The 22,975-nt window shown below is 38.2% G+C and overlaps 1 protein-coding gene across 1 annotated transcript in view; it reads left to right on the forward strand.

Annotated features, from left to right (window-relative positions):
- FBXL13 (F-box and leucine rich repeat protein 13) overlaps positions 1-20,805 on the forward strand; it is a 59,781-nt gene extending 38,976 nt beyond the window's left edge. The window contains 5 exon segments of the mRNA XM_029958069.1: positions 4,349-4,432; positions 7,886-8,008; positions 12,167-12,278; positions 19,832-19,950; positions 20,749-20,805. Of these exon segments, the coding sequence (XP_029813929.1) occupies positions 4,349-4,432; positions 7,886-8,008; positions 12,167-12,278; positions 19,832-19,950; positions 20,749-20,805 (495 nt within the window).
- The last annotated feature ends 2,170 nt before the right edge of the window (positions 20,806-22,975 follow it).

Consider the following 22,975-nt stretch of genomic DNA (forward strand, 5'->3'; position numbering starts at 1 on the left):
CAGTAGAGGTTATATGGATATATGAACACTTAGCTCAATTTTCTTATGTGTTTGTACTTAATGATCTTCAGATCCTGACTGGTCCTGAAGGCCAGGATGAAACATAAATAATTACTAATATTTTAATAATAAGTTTCTAAATAGGGTGAAAAAACCCCACACAGCCGAAAGTGGCATTTTGACTTTCCACAATTACCTCTTTCTTTTTACTCTTAGTGGGATTCTGAATCTGCAGTGACTTGAATTGATAGCCTGGCTCCACTTTTTGGTCTGTTAGAAAATTAGGCCAGTAGGAGAGCCTTGTAAAGGGTAATGAAAAAATCTTTTCAGGTCTAATAGATACGACCAGCTATGGACTGCAAATGAACGAGTTGCATTTGATTTCCAAAGGAAAGGATGTGACAAATCACACACACTCCCAAGGCAGGGAAAAAGAAATATCAAAGTGAGCTCCAAATTCAGCTATTATCCCTCCAAATCACTTGGGAGAATAGAGAAAGAGAGATTTAAACTTGGAGACTCACAAACTTAATTCTGCATAAAAAGAGGAATTAAGAACAAAGAGAGTAATTGCAATCGATGCCAGATATTCTAACACCTTGAGTCCCAACACAAATCAGATGGAATTAAAAGTACTGAGCAATGTTGAAAATCAGGCTCAATATTTTTACAGGACGTTTTGTTACAATGGAAGCCCTGTTGTCTGGACTTAGCCTGAAGAAACATTGGCAACCATAGTTTGTAAGTTATGATCTGCTCTAACAGCAAATGGTATTGGATACAGAAATTAAATTTTATGGCATTTGTTGTACACAAAGTTACACAGGGAGATTTTTGCACTGCAATGGAAAATTGTCTCTGCAGTTCCTGTAAACAGATCTAACCCACCTTTATGTTAGCTCAGGTGTTGGAAACAGTATAGTTAGTGTATACATTTGTGTGAGAACTTACCCATTTTCCAGGAGCTTTTTACTATGTGAAACTGAACTTTGTTCTGCCACATTTGTATTGTTAATGGCAAAATGAATCTGCATGGTAAGAATTACATTGTTCTCTTCTAGTGTTGGATCCATGAAACTGGTGCCTGGCTGTGGCTAATCTGTGCAGAAAACTGACCATTTTAGAGGATAGATTTAGTACTAAATGACTCAGAAATAGAAGGTGGGAGATACCTCCTAAAAGCTGTCTTCCAATATTGGAGTCACTCTGGGGTCAATCTACTTGTTTTGGAGTATGAACAGGAAGTAACATCTGTATATCTCTGGAACATAGAGATACATTACAGATGCTGACCCTGAAGGTTACAAAGAGATATGTGAACAGATATCTCAGAAGTTGAATATAGTAGCACATGGTTATTGTTAGCAAGAGATGGTACATTCATTGCAGGCCACAGTAGAAAGGCAGAGACTTGCAGCTTGTGAATGTAAATAAAGAAGAGCTGTTCTTTGGTATGTCATAGCCTCAGGTGACTTTTGCCTATAGCAAGTGAAGACCCTTACCAACTGGTGTAGTTAATACCCATTTTCCCATCTGCAGAAACCATGGTGAAATAATAATAAATGATGTTCTGCTACTGTTTGTAGGCCTCATGTAGTAAAGTAAACAAAACAGAACAAAAAAGTAAAAATTGACCGAAAAAAACCCCCCAGCTGTTACAGAGGAATAAGAAGTTTTATTTTAAAGTTGTTTTCTAAATGGAAATGGTAAAATACATGCAATAGAAGAGATGCTGGACAAAGTCTTCCTTTTTGCGTTGGCAACAGAAGATTCATCCAAGACACAGGAGGGGATTTTTTTATGTTAAAGAGGAAATATGTTTTTGGAGAGTCAGTGATCCTAGAGTGGGTGATCCTACTGTCTATGTTACACAGTATTTGTTTTGCCAGCATCTGTTTCCAGGGGTTCCAATGATAATACAGCTCCAACCATATCTTTCATAAATGTCAGGAGTCTTAGTATAGAAGATAAAAGATTTTAGAACTAGGTCAGTATTCTGGATGGGGATCCCTGATGTTATTTATCAGGGAATACTACTGAATAAATCAGGAAGTCTAATAAAACTACTGATAATTGGCTCCTTTGTATTTATGATAGATACAAAAATAATAGTTTAAAATGTCATATAGATTAGACCTCCTGCATAGAGCTTGTTTGAAGAGGTTTCTTTTTGGAAACATAGAAATATCTTAGTTTTTATATGTAATAGATGGTTCCTAATGACATTTCTTGTCTTTCAAGTCTTCACTCTTTCTGTTTTTAAATCTGGAAATAATAATGAAATAATTCAAAGTAGACTTTGATTTTCATTTAACAAAATAGTTGTTCTGTGATTCAATGTCACTTTAATAATATAAATTTATTATAAATTAACTTTGAAGGCATAACAGCATTAGTTGTCAAGTAGCAAAAAAATCTTTATAATATTCTCTAGTATTTCCTTAGCAAGTACATTAAAGTGGGAACACTTTCAAATAAAGAAAAATCCAAGAAGAAATTATGTTCCTAAAGGTCACCCTTATCATTATCAGTCTCTGCTGTAAGGAATTCAAGTTCTGGCATAAACCTGTTTGGGGTTGATATGGTTTGAAGCTGGCTCCCTGCCAAGTCTCCAAACCTTACCACCAGAGTTCCCCCCCCCCCCCTCAAACCTCAGGGAGAAGAGGGAGAAAAAAAAACAAAAGAAAACCCGAAACGAGAGAGAGACAACCAAAGTGAGATATATAAATATATTTACACTTATATACAATTAAAAATAAGGGAAAGGGAAGGGGGAAGGGAAAAGGAACAAAACCAAAATATTATATATATAAATATCCCAATTAGCAGCCCAATATCTATCCACTAAAAGAGTTAGCAAAGAAATAGCTCACTACTCTCCTGGGACAACCGAGGGTCGCTCCGGAACGCTCGCCGGCAACCTCTGTCTCCCAAGGTCGACAAGGCCCAACCAGGCCTCGCTCCCCAACACGGCAGCTCAACAGCAGGGAACCTGCACCTCCAAGCCGCCGGAAGGAAAGAGAGCGAAGGCCTCTCCTCCTTTCTTCTTATAATCTGGTTTATGTAAAAATCGTAGGGAATACTGGGTAAATCTGGACCCTTCCTTGGTTACAAACTAGTAACCAAGGAAGGCCTAGCCCAAACCACCACAGGGGTTTAAGTACATAAATGGTTTATTGTCTTGAATAGGAGTGCTTTGGTCAACAAAAATTTGGAATCTGTAGATTTTCATGAAGCTGTTGAAAGTAATGCTCACTACATAACAGTGTCTGCTGAGGAAAATGCAAATTTATGTGTTTTCATAAGTAGGATTTTCCAAGATTGGAAATCTCTCTCCTTGTTCCATTCTTTGGTTTTATTCAGCCTGTGAGATTTCAGGAATTTGCAAAATTTGAACTCCAGCCGCACTCTTCAGCATTACCATTACAGTGTCCACATCTGGATTCCAGACACTATTTACATGTGCTTATTTTTCAGGCTGACACTTCCTCTCTGCCTACAATTAAGCAGTGCTGTTCACTGCCTAATTGTAGATAATTTATTAACCATGTGGAATAAAGCGATAACTTTGCTTTTCAATAAAGTTTACTTTATTGGTATGAAGTACAGAGATATTCCGCTGTGACTATCAAAATACATTTTACAAAATCAACATTCAATTCTCCTTCAGTTTAGAGTATTTAGGATCAGACATTGTCCTGTTTCCTGGTGTACAAACAGTAAAAATCACAAAGCATCTTTGGATCCTTTTGCACTCCTGAAATAGGAATTTACTGAAGTTTTCACCTCCCTATTGTCTTGAATATGGAGGGTGTTCATACACCTATGAGTGTGACTGCACTGTTTCAAATCTTGTCTTGTGCCATAGCTGTAGCTATAAAGCCTTTAATTGTAAGGCAGCAATTTTAAGACATTATTTGGTCCTAGAAAATAGTATTTTGTTCTTCTAAAAAAAACCCCCAACAATTATGAAAAGTTCTTTCAACCCCAAATTTTGGAGGAGTGCATCTGTAAATGTATGTTTATGAGAGCCTTGGTGGAAGTATTTCACATCACACTACTTTTCTTCACTCTCTTTCTTTTTCAGCAGGTAGGAAAATAAAATTTTTCCCTTTCTTAATTGAATTATTTCTGCTTAGAATTCTTGAACCTTATACATATTTCAAAAGTATGAGGATAAACTATATGTGTTCTGCTGAAGAGAATGTCTTAAAATATGCGGTGATTCTTAGATGGAAGCTTTACTATACAGGCATTGGACAGTATTGACCATCTTAACATGTTGAATGTAATTACATGTAATTGCATGTATTGATTTTTAAGACTAATTTTTTCTGGAATTTTTTAGGGCTTGAGAGCCCTAGGCTGGCCTGGAAAAATATTGGAACTTTCTACATCACAATGCAAAAACATCAGTGACGCTGGGATTCTGGTAAAACTTCACCTATTTTCCAGTGTTCCCTGTAAGCCTCCCTATTTCTTTGAATTAACCATGTCCAAAACTGATCTTATTTTGCTCTGCATATCATCATTCATTCTTCATTACACCTTTCTACAGTCTCAAAAATTATTCTACCCTTTCATTCCTACAATTCCATACAGCAGAGATCCATTCAATTATGGCATGAAAAGGGTGGATAGAGGTCAGTTTTTTTCTGTTTATTTCCATACAGAATCTAGTGAGCATGAAATGAACTCAGTTTGAAAATTAAGAATGAAGAGAAAGAGATGACTGTTTCTAAAATGTATAGTTAAACTCTGAAATTTTTTTGTCCTTATCACAGATTGTTTGTAGTTTACCAAAATCCTTACGGAGATTTGATGAATTCAATATGATTGCATAGATTTACTGCTTTGTATTTTGGAAAAATATAAGAAATAAACACTAGTTAGTAACTTTATAGTATTAAAAAAAACCATCCCTCTTGTTTGGAAGGAGAGAGGTTTTACATCCAAATAAGAGCACTTTCTTTCTGTAGCTGAGAATCACTCCTAACCATAAGTAACAGAAATGCTTAAATCATGTTTTTTAATTATATCAATTCCATGCCCATAAACAGTTGCAGATCATAAGGCTGCAGGTACAGGCAATGCCATCACATAATCCCAGTTTTCAGCTTCTACGTTTTTTCCATTATAAATCTTCAACATCCATCATTTTATAGCCATATATTGTAAAAATGAGTTAGTTGTTGTTGTACCACAAGGGCTGCATCTGGATTGAATCTTGCTACCCAACATACACGTCAGGCCGTTAGGATTCGCCTCTTTGGGAATAATTCTGACTCGCCTTTCATGACTGTTCCATGTAAAGTTCCATGTTTTTAACAATGACCAAGTATGTACATCTTGTGTACCTCATGGAAAGTCGAGTAGTGCCAGTGCTGCTGCTCTCAGAGGAGAATATTACCTTCTGTGTTGTGCTGTGCTTATGGGTAAGAAGCTATTTCAGTTTTCTCATTACACAGAGTAAGTTCAAAAAAAGATTGTGAAAAAGAAATGCTTACGCTTTCCTTGTCTGCCATATGAATTTGAACTTTCTGCGGAAGAAAGCAGCAGCAGGGAGTATGTGTAGGAGTAGCAGAAGCCATGTTGTCATGGATCCAGGGAGGACAGGAGAAAGAAGAAGAGATATGAAGCAACTTGGAACAAAATGGCAAATTCCTTTTTGTAAGTTGAATGTAAGGATGTGAGTTTATGGAAAATTTGTAGAGAGTAATCCCATTATAATCCCACTGCCTGTGGGCAGTATAACAGTATATAAATGCTTATGTGATCCCATATATTGTAAATAGGATCTTTGCTCATTCATAACTCAGGTGATGCTCACTTAATGAGCAGCACTTTAGTATCTGATATTTTCATTGACGTTTGTGTGTGTCCTCAGGCCTTCTTTACACAGAATTAAAATTGTGCAAATAAGTTAGAAAATTATATTTGCTTCATATGGCATTTGATTTTTTGTAGTGGCTAAAGATTTTGCAAACTTTAAAGAAAATACAGAAGAGGTTGTGAAGGTAAATATAGACATAGAACCAGGGATACAGAGATGAATGGAGCAAACAAAGCTCCATCTCCTTTGGTTGCAAATATAATTTCAATGCTATTTGCAAAATAATGCAGGGGTGGACTTAAGAGTTAAGAGCAAATTCAGAACCTAACTTGGAAGAATATTTTAAATATGTATGTAGACAAGCTATGTTAGTAAAAATAAGATAAACATATCTCATAGGCATTGAAATCTTGGCTTCAGCTCGTGTTACATACCCTAGCTGAGAATGTAGTGATTAAGTCATCACATCTGAGGCCTAGTTCTGAAGGATGTGCAGTTTCTCTTGCACATGGATAATAAACATTCAGTTGCTGAGTTGAGAATGTTTCTGTGTTACAGGTGACAAACAGCCTGTAGAGCCAAGATTGAAATAGGAAGGGCATAGAAGCCGATCCAGAATATGAATTCTGAACTGTCCACTCTAACCAGTCCTAAGTTAAAACACTTGACATTGTAGTATTTTGTAAAATAAAACAAGAACCCAAAGCCCAAGAAGCACCGCCTTCCTAGAGCTGTACTGACGGACAGAAAAAAGAAACTGGAGTGAGGATATAGCCAAAAATTCTGAAATTCCCATCTATGATACAAATTTCAGATTTGATAAGTTTCTTTGCATCTGTTTATGTGAGACTTACAAAAATCACACAGAATCACATAATTTTTTGTCATAACAAAGGTAAAATTTTCCAGTAATCAACGGTATGTTAATGTGCCAGTTCCTGTTTTATGTAAGACAAAAATAGCTGTGTGTTAGTGGCAATAGTCTGATTATTGCAGAGTTTTTTTCAAAATGATAAATATGTAATATTTGTCCATGATAAATAGGTGCATTTTTGTGCCTCTCCATGTGTGCATGTGTTATTTATCCATGTGATCCTTAATCTGTTTACCTCAGGACTAAGTCTTGAAAGCTTTGAAAAGCTTCATGCAACCAATGGTTTTTATTCAATTTGCTATGTAAGTATTTCCTTCTTTCCCCTATAGAGGTAGAATTGCATTCCAGTAGATGACAAATTACACTAGCCTTAGGCCAAGATTAGCAGGCCTGGAAGATAACTCAGTAACAAATATCTCACCACGGTTTTAAGCTGAACATCACAGAAGAGGAGAGACTCTCACCGAAGCCAAAGCTTTGGTAGAGCTGCGAAATGTTCTGTGATGCTCAAAACATGGGGCTGTTGGGTGAAGAAATATGATTTTAGATATCTCTCTTCAAGAGAACATTTCCAGAAAAGGTTTCAAGAGAAGGTCTACCTTCTTCCCTTTGTAGGCCTAGAAGTGATTATTTTCAGGCTTCATAAAGATTCAGGCCAAAAGGTAAAAAAGTTTTAGAGTGCAAAGGAGAAAAGTGTATTTTAAGAATCTCTGTGACCTTTCAGGAGAGTTTGTTCTTTTCCAAAACTATCTGTTTTACAGGGCATATGAAAAAGCTATCTGAGTTATAAAGGTGCTGAAATTGGAGTCAGTAGGATCTGCAGAGGTTTATTCACTCTAAAAAGGAGGATAGAAATTGTAGTCAACCAGTATCACAGTTAACTGTCCTGAACCCCACAGAGCATATTAGAACCCAGAACTTGTGAGTGACAGTTCTGAAGTTCTTACCCATTTCTTTCCAAGAAAATAATGTAATTTATACTTTTTTTTTTCATTTAAAAAAAAAAATCTCAAAGTATAATATATTAGCAATGGAAAATAGCCCTTTAATGCACCTCTTCTTTTACTAGTGACATTCACAGCCAGCAGCTGAATGACTTCACTACTAGTAAAGGGTGCCTGGAGAACTGAAGTGCCCGAAGTGGATCCAAGGGCTGATGTACATGTGTTGTAATTGAGGTCACAAAATACCTGTAACCCTGCCATGTCTCTTACTGCCCTCAGCTGACAGATGAAGCTGTGAAAGCAATGGCATTTCACTGCCACAGACTAACATCTGGCAACATAGCGGGTTGCCCAAAGGTATGTTTAAGAAATAGGGAGATAGTTCTGGGATTGCTATTGCAAAGAATTACTCACTATTTCATTCAGAAATTTGACCTGCTGGCATCGTTCAGCTGCTTTTCCCTGAGTTTTAAGTTTTGAGACTTAGCTCTTGAGAGGGTTTGGCATACTACTAATGGTTGCAGTTAAAATATAAAGGTGTCCATTCCTTATCAGATAAAAAGTTGGTCTCTCTGGGGGTTGATGTCTAGGGAAGGGTGAAGGAAGAAGGGCTTCTAGTGATACTCCCTGCAAATATTCTCTCAGGGTTTTGGGTGCTTCCAAAGGGTAGTGTTTTTGCTTTAATAACTCTTGGTATTTTCATGCTTTATTTTTTCCTGTGCTCTTTCTGAGCCCAAGTAAAGCATAAACTTGGGTAATAGAACTTAATACCTGTGGCTGTACATGGCAGGGCAAGTGGCTATTTGAAATAGCAGAGGTGCCTAAAACCTGATGCACTCAGAGATGTAACTTTATGCTTAATGATTTTGAAGATTCTAAGCCTAAGAAACTAAATCCTTTGGAAAATAAAATTTATGAGTTATTTGGATAACTTCTACCTATGGAAGGGAGCCTGTTTTTTTATAGCCAGTGGAGAGAAGTGTTTCTACAAAGCATCAGTCAGGGAACCTTTCCTCAGTTCTTTGAGAAACCCCATCTTTGTTGACTACTAAAAGGAGACTTAGAATAATAGTTATACCAGGGCTATATGAATATTCCCTTAATATCCAAGTTACTGTGACAGTTTTTCTAGTGGTTCCCACTGTCATGAGTGTGCTGGGGAGTCTAATGAAGTGCACGCTTTAGTAGGTATTTATTGCCAATAAAACCATGTGTAGTTCCAGCCATATTCAATTAACTAGCATCTCTTCAGGAAAGCTGCTCATTTTCATTCAGGATGTCTAGATATCTGAAAAAAATTACGATTATTTACATCAATTAATTATTTAGATTGAGATTCATCTATAGTGAAACTTAGTTCCTCTTTACTGTGAGCTTACAACTTCAGCATTTTTGCCTCCTGTATTTTCTGTATAATTTCTTTTTGATTCAAGTCTTGCATCTCAGTTATCCTTTTCCTGTATCAGAATGTGTGTTCCCTTTTGAAATTATTGCTATTATGAAGGTGTATATGTCTTCCCTGTACTTTGACTTAAAAGCTCTGGCTTTTGTGTCATTAATTGTTTCAGTGGGTTTAATTATTTTCTTTAACAGCAAAACAAAATATTTGCTGCATTCTGACAATAAGCATGCAAATGCAATTTTAAAAATGCAGATTTAAGTTTTTTAATTTCGTGCAAGAAGTTGTCATGTCACTTCCATCACCATCAAGTGGGAATAGACAAGTTTATTACTACTTTTGGAAATGTTCAGCTTGAACTATCCTTTAAAATCTCACCACTGACTGGACCAGTTTCTCCCTTTTTTTTCCCACTGAAGTGCCCATGTCCTGTTTCCTTCCCCAATAAGTCTGCAGCCATCGCTTGTCTCTGCCTTTCTTCTCTCCAACACCCATCTCCACAACCCTTGGCTGTCCTTTCAGTGCTCCACACAGCCCTCACATCCTCTCATTCCCTGCAGTGGTTGAACACAGCCTCCTGGGCAACTAGTTTGAGACTACTTGGCTGGCTAATTAGCCAGTCCTAAATTATAGATATTCTTTAATCAAGCTGTGTGCCTCCCAAATGTGCATAAGTTTCTCAGCCTCTAGGCCAAAACCCACTGGCTGTGTTTCAGATCTGACAGGCCACTGTATCTTACAATAGCCCTCGGTTTATTCTTTGAGATACCTATTGTACACCATTAATTACTATATACATGGGGCTCCATCTCCTGTATCCTTTGCTTTTAGATAGATATTGAGCTGGTTTTCCACAATTACAGTGGTAATGGAAGTTGTGCATGGAGACCTTCCCAGAGTAGTTGAAGTCAGGTAATGTTGCAATCAGTCTTCTCTGCTGTGCTTCCCGCTATATGTTATATACCAAGAAAGGAAATCCAAAAAACTATACACCATAAAAAGTCAGTAAACACATTTAGGCTGGCAATTGGCAGATTTTCTGATTATCACAGCAGTGAATTGTGAAACAGCATCCCAGGAAAGGAGGCAGGGGCAAACTCTTAAGGCATGTCAGTATGGCTCCTGGTAAGGGAGTGAACTGGGTCATATTTTGTAGTTCCTGCAAATGGGAACAATGAGTCAACTCAGGGACCCTGTAATCCCCTTCCAACACTTTGTTCCTAGATGGTATCTTTTCTTTAAACAGTTATAAAGCCAATCTGTTAAGTGCTAATACCCTATTTTCAGAAAAGAACATCAAGATTCTTCCAAATAAACCTACACATAGGTTTACAAGTCCTTTTTTGACTTGAATCCAGCTTGCAGCTCCATAAAATGAGATGGGTACACTTGTGGATGTTAAAGCTAATGGGTCTTACAAATCCTTTGGCAATCTGTAGTGTAAATTGAGGGTATCCAGCTGCTAAGTAGGGAAATATTTTCCACTCAGAGACTGTTTAAAAAGGGTCATGAGATTAAAATCAGAATGAACCTGTTCCAAAGGGTATATGTTAATGTGTCCTGCAACATCAGAATATATTATATTCAAGAAAATGAATTTTTAAAAAAATCATAGAAAGAGAACATGGGAAAAAATTAATATAGAAATACATGTACACTAAGAATATTTTGGATGTGTTATGCAGGTTACGCTAAAATTAGAAGACCTTATCACTTTAATCATATCTTTTGGGACAAATTGTATTTCAGTGAATTCCAGTGACTTCAGTGAATGTACACTGAGCCTTCCTGTCATGCTTCTGTACACCTTGGGCAGGTACAAGTCATTTTGCAAATGCTGATTCTATAAAATATTCAGCAGTGTTGTTCTGAGTCTTATTCAGGGAATGAACCTGATTCAAGGATAATTCTTATTTCATAGGGAAAAAATGAAGTTGCTGTGGGAAACATATCCTACACATGAAAATATACAGCAAGAACTGAAAATAAATCTCTGGTTAAATGAATTGGCTATTTAAATAGCAAAGTTCTGAAGACACAGTTCAATGAACAATGAATTCTGTAATTCTGTCCTCTAAAGGGAATAGATTGAGTGTATGACGAATGTAGATTTCTCTAAATGCATCTGATACCAATTACTGACTACAGAGCCAACGACTTCTTTTTATTTCAATAGGAATATTAAACTACTTAATGATATTTTAATCTATTTATTAATCTATTACAGATCTTAATATTGAGCATATAAATAAATCTGGAATAAGCAAAGCACATATACATTCCTCTATATACCAGGAGGACTGTCATGAGGTAGTGTTCGTTTGTTCCAAGGTCCCAGTTTCATCTTGCCTCCTTGTCCCTTTTAGATTCTCATGAGATTGGCTCTTTAATACAAGTGAAACCCTCATCTCTTTCCATCATCCTGCTCCAGTGATTTTAATCAAATATCTTTAAAAGGTTTTTACTATGTTCCCTCTTGATTTCTGGTCCTGAATGAACAAGGTAATTAAAGTATTGCATAATGTATTCTTGACTGTTCCCATTGATGTCAGTGGAGCAATTACTAGCTTGCATGGCTGTTTATGTACCTTGAAGACTCTATGTGCAACTTCCAGCATCAATGGCAAGTTCCTGAAAAATAGAGTTGTGAGGTGAAACTAAGCAGCTGTGCTTCAGAGCTAAAAAACCCCACTAGACATTCAAAAGGTCTTGGTGTGAGACACCAATTTGTAACAGAGAACTGAGATAAAAACCCTGATACAAATGCATCCTAATAATTCAGTGAGAGCAATGCAATATCAGGTAATGCTAAGGGCTTCCATATCCTACATGGACATATATGGTTGGGAAAGTTAAACCATCCTCAGTAGGTGAAAAAATCCCACAATACTTTAGACCAGACTAGAATCACAGTTAACTAATATCTAATATTAGAAAGTGACAGTTTCTGTGGAGCCTCTTGGAGAGACTCAAGAATTTTGCTGTGCCAGAAACTTTATTTCCATTTTAAAATATAGTTTTCCCACAAATCAGACACTAATGCTGTGCTCAGTGTTTTTTCTTTCAGCTGTTCAATAATCTTCTAACTTCTGCATGTCTTGTTGCTTCATTTACAGATAACTGATACACATAACCAGTACTTGGCTGCAGCCTGTCTTTGTCTTTACTTCTTGGATGTCTCCAGTTGCATTCATCTTACTGACAAAACACTGAAATGTCTTTGGGAAGGTTGTACTGTAGAAATATTACCAAGAGGATGGGGATTTTCCTAATCTTAATTCAGAGGTGGCTGTGAACCCCAAAACTTGCTTCTTTAACCAGGGGGTGTCCACACTGGTGCCTTAGGATTCCCTTGGTCTGGTGGGGTTATCTACATATTCTAGTGTCAGCCAGAAGTGAAGAGAAATACAGACCCCCATCTATCTTTATGGCAGACAATGTCCATTTAGGGAAGTTTCTGCAGACACAGGATATCACCTCAAGGGCACATGGGAATATGAAGGAGAAAACCAGATGCGGCCTAACGCTCTCAGCCATCGCATTATGTACTTCAGCTCACTGAAATACAAACTCAAACAAGAGTTGTGGGAGCCTGTTTCCCAGTGACTGAACGTCAGTATATGGCAGAAGTAGGTGTAGGCCTGTGCTCAAAACACAGGATAGTTACAGAGAATGAGTCAAGGTGTGGTGCTGTGACCACTGTCTCAGGGAGCCTGTTGCAGTGACTGACCTCTTAGGGAAGAACCTTTTCCTGAAGTCCAGTCTGAATTTCCCCTGACACAGCTTGTGCTTTATCACTGGTCAGCAGAGGAGGGGATCAGCACCTCCCCCTCCTCCCCCTCCACTACCCACCCTTGAAGAAGTTGTAGATGAATTGCCATGGGGTCGCCCCTCAGCCTTCCCTTCTCCAAGTGACCTCAACTGTTCCTTGTAAGTCTTGTCCTCAAGACATTTCACCATCTTGGTCACCTTCCTCTGGATGCTCTCTAATAGCTCTCTATTCTCTTTATGTGTCCACAATACTCAAGGTGAGGCTGCCCCAGTGCCGAGCAGAGCTGGACAATCCCCTCCCTCACCCGGCTGGCGATGCTGCACCTGATGCCCCCTCGGACACGGTTGGCCCTCCTGGCTGCCAGGGCACTGCTGGCTCATATTCAACTTGCCATCAACCCAAACTCCCAGATCCCTCTCTGAAGGGCTGCTCTCCAGCCTTTCATCTCCCAGTTTGTATGCGTAACCAGGATTCCCCCATCCCAGGTGGAGAACCCAGCACTTGCTCTTGTTCGGTTTCACACAGTTGGTGATTGCTCAGCTCTCCAGTCTATGCAGATCTCTCTGTAAGGCCTCTCTACCTTTAAAGGACTCTCATTTAGTATCACTGGAAAACTTTACATTTGATTCCTGCCTCCAGATAATTTATCAAAACATTAGAAAAGTACTGGCCCTGAAATTGAGCACTGGGGAACCCCACTGGTGACTGGCTGCCAAATCCAAACCCACCACATCTACTGGCTTCCCTTGGTCAACCAGATGGATGACTTTGTCATAAAAGGAAATTAAGTTGGTTAAGCAGGACCTTCCCCTCGTGAACCCATGCTGGCTATGCCCAATGACTGCATTGTCTCTCAAATGTTATTCAGTAACTCCCAGAATAACGTTCTGGATAATTTTACCAGGCACTGAAGTGAGACTGGAGGGCCTGTAATTGCTGGGGTCTCCCTTCTTACCCTTCTTGAAAATTGGGAGAGCTGAGTTTGCAGTTGATTTTTCAGCTGTGAGTCTCAAAAGTTGTGGCTTCAATGAATGCCACCCTTCCATGGGGGTTAAGAGCATCACGGCCCAGGCACAGTGGCCAGACATGCCACAGGGCCTGAAACTGGACAGGAATTAAAGTTTAGACATGGTTGATATATCTGAGTATACAACTTAATAAAAATTTATGAGACTAAGAAATATATAATACCATCTTATATGGAGAGTCTATACTAGGAGAGCTCAAACCCCACTCTAACAGGACCATGGTTGGTAGTGCATTCCCTGCTAAACCATTCCAGGGTTTACCAGTCACTTTAGAGACCACAAGACCAATGTAAATGCTTAATAAGTTCAAAGATATTTCCAGTGAGCTTCACACTTTCCAAACACCCCTCTGTTATTTCCATGTCTAACCACAAAGAATTCTGCTGTCATTGCTCTTATATTCACTTCTCTCCGACTTAGTTTTCGCAATGTCATCTCAGAACTTCCTTCTTAAAACCTCTACTTCTAATTAAATGCTTGTTAGATACAGAAAGTGCTTTGAAAGATTGGTATGCGAGAGTAGTGATTGAAAAAGCCAACCTAAATTAATTCAGATTCATTTAATCTCTTCATAGCTTTATGATTTACAGTTTTTCTCATACTAAGCCTCAAGAGATTTTCTTTTATCATCAGATTACTGTTGTTGACTTGTTTATTCTGTGACTTCACATCACTCTTTAGAGCAGCAACACTGCACTGCTTCAGCCCTCTAAGGCCTTGGTTGCTTATCCATCTTCCCGTCGAGGCGAGGTGTAATAGGAACAGAAATCTGTGTGAATTCCAACTTGTGTTGGGTGAGCCCCGATCAAAGACCTGACATGACTTATGTGCATTGTTGCAGCCTGGATGACCGAGGATTATGCCTCTGCCTCAGAGTCCCATATGCTATGGGTTCTCCAAGCCTCTTGATTAAACTCTTCTGACTCAGCCAAGGAATTTCTCAACCAGTTATTTTTACTGTAAAGAAAACCCTGGAGAGTTATAGATCTTTGCAAAACAAAAAAGCAACCATGAGACACACATCTCCACCCAGTGTTATCTTTGCCCTTTTTGTGATTTTTAGAACCAGGCAAACTTTGCCAATTTTACTTTTTTGAGCCTGGTTTTCTGGACAGTGGATGGTCCTTTTCTTTGCCAGCCTCAGCCTCTAATCCTTTGCACCATATGTTCTATGATAGGAAACTCCTGAGTCTGGGACAAAAACTATCAGATGGATCAATCATGCAGATTAATTCAGCACTGGATATTTTTTGCTTGTTCTTTCCAACAGGTCCAAAGACCCTCCCTAGACCCTGCCAGGTCACAGGCCAATGATATTCAGAAGATAAAAGGGAGTTCACAGCTAGATTCACATATATTCCACATCCTGCATGTTTCCCACTTTAGCAAAATCTTTTTTTCATTACAGTTTAAGGCCAATATGGCAAAAAATGATAAAAAATTTATCTTTTGCCAATAACTACATCAAAAGCACAGCATGATTCTATAATTAGTTATCTTGCAGTGTCTCTTCAATGACATCAAAAGCAATGACAGTATTGTCACTGTCACAACATATTTCGATAAAACTACGTGTTTCAGTCACAACCTGTATGTTTTTTGTAAGGAATAATAAGCAACAGGTTGTCAGGAAAATAAACAATGGGGCCTCATTCTCTGTTTTCAAACTAACTCTAAAACCTCATTCAGATTCTTAGATTTTCACAGGATGTAAAGGCTGGTTTCAGATGTTCTGCATGTGTGAAACCTACACTACAGAGACATTTCATTCCCTGTTTAAAGAGATGGAAGAGGTCATCTATGTAAAAATCAGATTCGGCTGGAGAACTAAACATGCTAGTGGCTTAGGTTCTAAATAAGCAATAGAAGAAATATGTTTTTAGTTTAAAGTTGCCCTAAAATCTCTATGGATCCTGTATACTTCACTGTGCCAAAGGATTTCCCCATTATTTATTGTTAAACACTAACCAGTCCTAGCAGACATCTCTTAATAGACTAAACCTTTCAAATATTGAGTACATCTCTTGTATCGTGTCACATTATTTTTCAAAGTTATTTTGATTTTTACTGTTTTGATGGATTAAAATAGAAAACATGTGGAGCCACAAAGTTCTTCAAGTTTCAGTCCAATGTAGCTTCATAGGAAACAGTTACTAGTGTATAAATTGTCCATTCTTTCCAGTATCAGGCAGCATTCGAGGTCATATTTGCCGACATACTGCCCTGGTTCCAGGTTTAATAAATGTTAGGAGAAAAAAAAGGTCTCTGTGTCCAGAGGCTAATGACCTGTCAATTAATGTTGGTTCTAAATGCCAGAAAGAATCATGGATAATCTATCTGTGGGAGAATATAGTACTGGTACAGTTTATTTCTTCTACAGGAGAAAAAGAAAGCTAACTAACCACTTTTTAAAGCATAGCCTCTGTAGGAAAAAGTTGTGTCAGTTGTGATTTGCTTCGGACTAATCCTACAGGAAATAACACAGCAGCATCTTCAGAGAAACACTTCACTGTAAAACATTCTGTGTTACCATTTCTAGATGCAAAATGAGAAAGATGTCATTGACAACAGAAGCCAGCCACTCTTCTGCTCTCCCCAAACTGCATCTCATCTGTAACAGGTTTTTTTGTTCCATTGAAAGATCTTCTTTAAGAGCAAAATTAAATGTTTCCTTCTTTCTTGTATGCACTGATATAAAACTAGTTACATTTCTCCTAAAATTATGACTACACTGTTAACAAGTGACTCATCAACAAATGCTATTAAAATTTTTGCCTTTTGAAGAAAAATTACATTGGGTCTTAATAGCTACAATACATTTGACATTTGAAGAACATTCTGATTTTTGTTTGGTTTTGTTGTTTTTGTGTTTTCTGATGGTTGCTGATGGCTGGAAAGAAGGTTGCAAGAACTCTTTTTTCCTGAAAAAGCAGAATTTCTTAGGTATTATCCAAATATGCAGGTCTCAAGGCAGGAAGGATCTGGAAGTCCAACACATATGTAACTGGAAATGAAGACAACCTACACATGACTAACAATAATTACTCCCAAGTTTTCTTTTAAAAAGCAACAAAAATAAAGTACTGTCTTCTCACAGACTCTAAATTGCTCCTTGGAAGTGGCACAGAGGCTCCTGGAGTGCCATGTTTCGGCCATCATGTGCACATGAACTGGATCCCATAAAATGATAAAACTACTGCAGCTGACATAGGCCTCAGAATACTTTGGATTCAATGTAGTCTTAGCACCTTTGGTAACCTGGAGCATGCATGCAGGATGCTTCCTGCTTTTCCCATTAGCTGCCTGCCTCCATTTGCCTCTTTGGCTTGATTTCTCCTGTACTTGCACTATAAACAGTTCTCCCATTTTTAAGTTTTTATTTTCCGTTACTTTTTACTCTTGATTGGTTTCTGTAACCTCATCTCAAAAAAGTCTTTTTCAAAACCTCTGCTTTTTATTATGATGGACCCAGTCAAACATTGCTGAATTTTGGAAAGGACAGGATTCAGACCATGATGCAGAACTGTATTTCCTACCCCTTCTCAGTAAAAATGATTGAAACTTTGGAAAAGGATGCAATTACGTATTCCAGTGCTGCTCAAGCTGCGTGTTTGGGCCAGTACTTTTGTCTCACTTATACCAGGAGATAGTTGTTTTGCCAAAGATAATTGCAACTATTTCCTGAAATGCTTTTAGTCATCAATGTGTTCATTTAAGGCACTATATAAATAAATAAGCAGGTTCTATCACAGTACAGTATATCTTAAATAAACAATCTTTTTTGCCATGTGTTGATGATTAATGAATGGCTGTTTCTGGCAAACCATTCAACTGCAGGTCCAGGCATCAGACATCATAAATTTCCAAAAAAATAGTAAAAGCTCCCCTTATACATGCTTCAGACAGCCACCATACATTGCAGTTTCCATGAAAAACAGGAATTTGGACTTAGATGAGTTGATTTTTGTTTTATAGTTCAGAGCTTATAGCTCATATAAGTTGTGCACACATTCCTCCATGGCACAGGCCTCCCTAATATAAAAACAGATGCAGCCTTATGTTCATGTGGTTTATACAGTGTGTCAGTGTTGGAGATTTTAAAAAAAAGTATCCTGCAGCGGCTGAAAAGGAGCTCTCCTTGCTTCACTAATTTTGTCCCTTTTCCACTCCTGCCCACTTCCTATTTCCTGCTGTGGTGGTGCCAGTACTACAGCTGGGCATGTCTGCCTCTTTTGTAACCATCTCAGCATTTCCACTTCAGGAAAAAAAAAAAGAAAGAAAAAACACTGTAGTAGCACTACTGGCAAATAACATAGCACTTTAATTTGGAATTTTTTCTAGTATAGTCTAGAAGCTGTATACTATATCATTACAGAGCTTAGGAATTGGCCAGCAGGGAGGAAGACTGCCTTGCTGTGGCTGTGACACACCAGATCTGGTTGAATCTCCTGAAGAGGAAATGTAAAGAGTTGGCTCTTCCTCAAGGAGCACAAGAGCACACTCAGCCCAGGGGAGGTTTCTGGAGCACAGGAGCAGCAGTGGGGGAGGTGGGTGTGGAGCCAGGAGTGGGCTGACTGCCAGGTCACAGAAGGGATGGAAACAGAGAGATGTTCAAAAGACTGAAAGTGGCGGGTTGAGTTTCTTCAGTTTGGGAAGGTAATGAAAGTTGCTAGACTGATACTGCTGGGAAAGGAGGGGGAGAGTTGCCCTTCAAATCCTTTTTAGGGTGTCTCACATAGGAGGCCTGATTTTCTCCTATTTTGATGTAGTTTGTTGCTTTTGTGTTCTAATGCTGTTAAGAGGCAGTGGCCACAAACTGTTGAGGGAGATCTGAAGGGTCATGGGTAGTTTTGGACATCGCAGATAACTCTTTTCTGGTTCAGCTATCAGAGAGGCTGCAAAACACAGCCTTGGGATGGGTCTAGGACCAGTGCAGGTAACTGTAAGGCTCTATAGCACTACCCTCTGTGTACTCAATTCCATTTCTGAAACAATACACTTTACAAGAGGTGGGTGACAGAAGATAACTACAATGGAGAGGGTGGCCAAAAAGAAAGCAGAGGGTGAAGGAGGAAAGGGTAAAAATACTTGGAGGTGTTAAAGACACTGTTCAAATAGAAAAACAGAGAGAAGGACCTGCACACTTACTTTAGCCTTTCTATAGAGCTACGAAAAATCACTCTGGAGATGCTGTGATACCTTCTGATGTAGGTGGTTTCTTTATCTTGTTTGGTGTTGTTTTCGTCCAAACACAATGCTGTCATTCCAATGGCCTTGCCTGCTCAGATCTGTGTTTAGGCAGACACTGGCACACTAGAGCAAGTGTGTATGAAGCCCACCAGGACCATTAAAGGGCTGGAACACATGACTTTTGAAGAGTCTTCAGAAAATTGCTTTGCTAAGTCACAAGAGAAGGCTCAAGATGGAGGAGACCTTATTTGCTGTCTCTGATTCTGATCAGAGGATACAGAAGACAAGACACAGCCAGACCATTCTCAAAGGTGCACTGATAGGACAAGTGGCATACGTAAAATTCTGATTACAACAAAACTAATTTTTTAATCAGGAGGCTGGTCAAACCCTTCAATAGGATCTCAGAGGCTGTGTAACCTTCAACCCTACAGATACTCAGAACTCATCTGGCAAAGCCATAACCCACCTTGTCTAGTTGGATCCATTTAAATCAAGACCAGGATTAAATGATCTCCAGAGACCTCTTCCAACCTAATTTCTTCTGTGACTCTATGGCCTAAAAAATTATCTTCTGTTTAAGTTTCCACATAGCTCTTATAATAATCATAGTTTCAGCTAAAAAAAAGGAATTTTTCTCATTAAACTGCTTTTAGGGTTCTCTGTAGAAACAGCCTCTGAAAATGTTTGTCATTATTATTTTAAAACCCTTGTTGCAGACAAGCTGTCTTGAGAGAAACATGAATATAATGATGCTGATTTGGATATGACTGGGATGGTAATATAACTACCTTCACCAAAAAACACAGATCAGAGCCTGAATAAACAAATTCTTCAAATGAAAAATGAAGAAATTGCACAAAATCTTCTACAGTTCAAGGGTTTTTCTCTAGAGCATGAAAAGAACACTGTATTATTTTTTCTTAAAACTAATCACACTTTAATAAAAGGCCATTTGTTGCATTAGTAAGGAAGCATTGCAAATCTTTCTCACGGGAGTGCAAATGCCTCCAAGCAAGACAGCTGCACTCAGACAGCACTTCTGACCCTCAGATGTTGATTCAAGCTGTCTTCATCTTTCGATAATGAAAGTTTTTGTAGTCCCATGCAGGGTAAGCAATAAATAAGCCCGCATGTGTTTGGGGTTCTTGTGTGCCATGAAAGTCCTCTCCAGGCCATTAACACTCTGACTCCCCACAGAACTTCACACTTGACATGGCTGGTACTCATCAAGTACAGCATTCTTGAGTAACTGAGAACAGTGAGTAGGTAGTGACTGCTGATTCTTTAATATGCAAAGATACATGTATATTTAAGCACAGTTCTCCACTTCTCAACAGCCACCTGTGCACCCAGAGCCCTAATTCTCATAAAACCCCCTTGGGCTGAGCTTGTCTCTAAGTAAGCTGCAGATCTGAACTGTGAGCTGGCTGGCAGCTGACAGATCAGGAGAATCAAATTAAAAAGAGCACAGATAAGAAAAATGTTAAAGAATAAATTTTCTCCTGTTACAAGAACACGTCTTCTCATCAAATGGATGAACCAAAAAAAAATAAAGCACACATGGGATTTGCCATTCAAATTCTAATTACTGATAACCTACTAATCTTCACTTGTCTACAGAAAAATATAGTTTCACCTCATTACAGCAGAACAAGACATTACTTAATGTTTTTTGGGAAACTCCCAAGGATTTGTCCTTCTTCAGCTCATTCTTGACCTTTATATTAAGGTTCTAGCTTGTCTCAACATTTACTACCTTTGAAAGAATATAATAATTAGCTTTAGTGGCAGCACAATTTTTCTGCTGGCTTATTTAAACTTCTTTAAGCAAGTAACTAACAATCCTGATGTTTAAGTCCTGCTAGTTTTGGAATATGAATGCCTTAGCTTGCTTTCTTTTGAAAGTGGAACAAATAACATGTTTTCTTACTATGTTCTTTCTTATACTGCTGATGCAGCAGTCCCAAAAAGCACAACCTTAATCTCAGAGGGTGACAGGCTTTGTACTCTGTGTGAATAATGGGAACATTAAATGGACTTGGTCTTCTGAAATATCTATTAGACTGTTTTTATGTTTCCATGTGGTGTGAATTTTGAGGTGCTTCTTTCACTTTGGCTCCAGCATAGAAATCATTAGTTTCAAAAATTTTTTGGAATATCCAAACCCATTAGAGATTTATTAATATTGTACCTTTTAAAAGTATAATAATAACTAGTAATATTGTAATGCATTTAGTAATACTATTAGAAGTGTTTTATATATTAGTGTTTATATTAAAAATACATATAACTTATCATAAACATCAGTGCCCACTTCATCTCAACAGTACACACAACAGCAAAAAGAATGTGGAGTTTATAACCACCCTAAATTACAGTAAAAATGCTGCTCTTGACTACTGAAGTCCATTAGCCAAGGACAATTTTACCTTCTGGAGAATCACGTGGCAAAGAAGTTCATCTCATAATGTACCATTATGATCTAAAGCACACACACACGCACACAACCTAAAACCAGAGCTGACAGTCTGAACTCTCCTCTGCTACTCTCCATCCACTCGTCTGGCAGAGATTCTTACATTTCAGCTTTAAAACACAAATTTCAGTACTTCTTTTATAAGGTGTCATACAGATGTACGGAAAGGCTTTTAAAAGCTCCGTTTACTTTACTGTGTGTTTCTGTTACAGTAACACAAAATCCTTCACAAAAATCATGCCTGCCCTTGTGCAGGGCCTACCTCCTTCTCTCACCTCCCTCCTCTCCCTTCCTGCCTCAAAGAGCTGACTGGCAGCCTTGCAGGATGGGGATGGAAGTCACTGGAAACAGATTACAGTTCTCAGTTACCAAGCCAATACTTCCATTCTATGGCAGCTTTTACTTCAGGGGAATGTTCATGTGGACTCTCACCTGAAGTCCAGTTGGTGGAGTGTTCCTCCTTGAAATCAGACAGACCCATTACACTTCTATTTACTTTAAAAGCTTTTCTTTGCAGATGATCAGCAGCAGACATAGCTAGAGCTCTTATTCCTATCCAGAAACAAGCAGTTCAAGAAGACATGGAGCAAGTTTTGCCATTTCACAGCAATAGTTTTACACAGAGTATCCACTGACAAGGCAGAAACTACTTACGGTCCAAACACCAAACGAGAAGACCACAAAAGAACTACAGTTCTGAAAGTGATTTTATCCTATTCACAATAGAGACAATTTGGTTAAAGAAAATTCTCTGCATTTTGCATAAACCAATAGAATTTCCACAGTATTGAGACATTTAATTTAAAAGTGTAACAGAGCTTGCAAAGCACGTCAACTTGGAAGTAAATTCTCGTATCTGGAGATAAGAAGTGTCGAAAATGCTTTTTATTTTTAAATGACAATTCCAAACTTTTGTTTGAAATCTACCAGCTTTTAAACTGACGTGGTCAGTGGGTCAAGGTATATAAATTCTGAACATGTAAGACCATCTTATTCCTAAAAGGCACTAAAAGTACATCAGACCTGTTTAGCACCAGTACTGTCACAGGCAAATCTTGGATTAAAACACCCTCATTTTTAATATCCTTTCTCTCTTATATTAAGAATATACATCAACAAAGTTCCATAATTTTACACAAATGTTCCTTTACAATTTCTTGATTTAATCTCTTTGGCCTATTTCACCATTAAGAACTCTTCAGCTTGACAGACTGGATCCAACTTTGGCTTTTAAGATATACTTTGCCATTTTGTGTGTCAGCTTTAATCCATTTTTCTGTTTCATCCTTTTGATTCATGTGACCTGAAAAAGAGAGTTTTGTTAATTTAATTTGACACACAGTAAATGTATCATCTTTACACTGCCATTCTTTCAAAGCTCCCTGGAAGAAAGCACACTCTTTCATTTGGTAGAATTTGTCTATTTTTAATAGAGGCTGCTGACATTTCATTCTTG

This window comes from Manacus vitellinus, unplaced genomic scaffold (assembly GCF_001715985.3).
Source record: "Manacus vitellinus isolate BGI_N305 unplaced genomic scaffold, ASM171598v3 scaffold_13_pilon, whole genome shotgun sequence".
Classification (NCBI taxonomy): domain Eukaryota; kingdom Metazoa; phylum Chordata; class Aves; order Passeriformes; family Pipridae; genus Manacus; species Manacus vitellinus.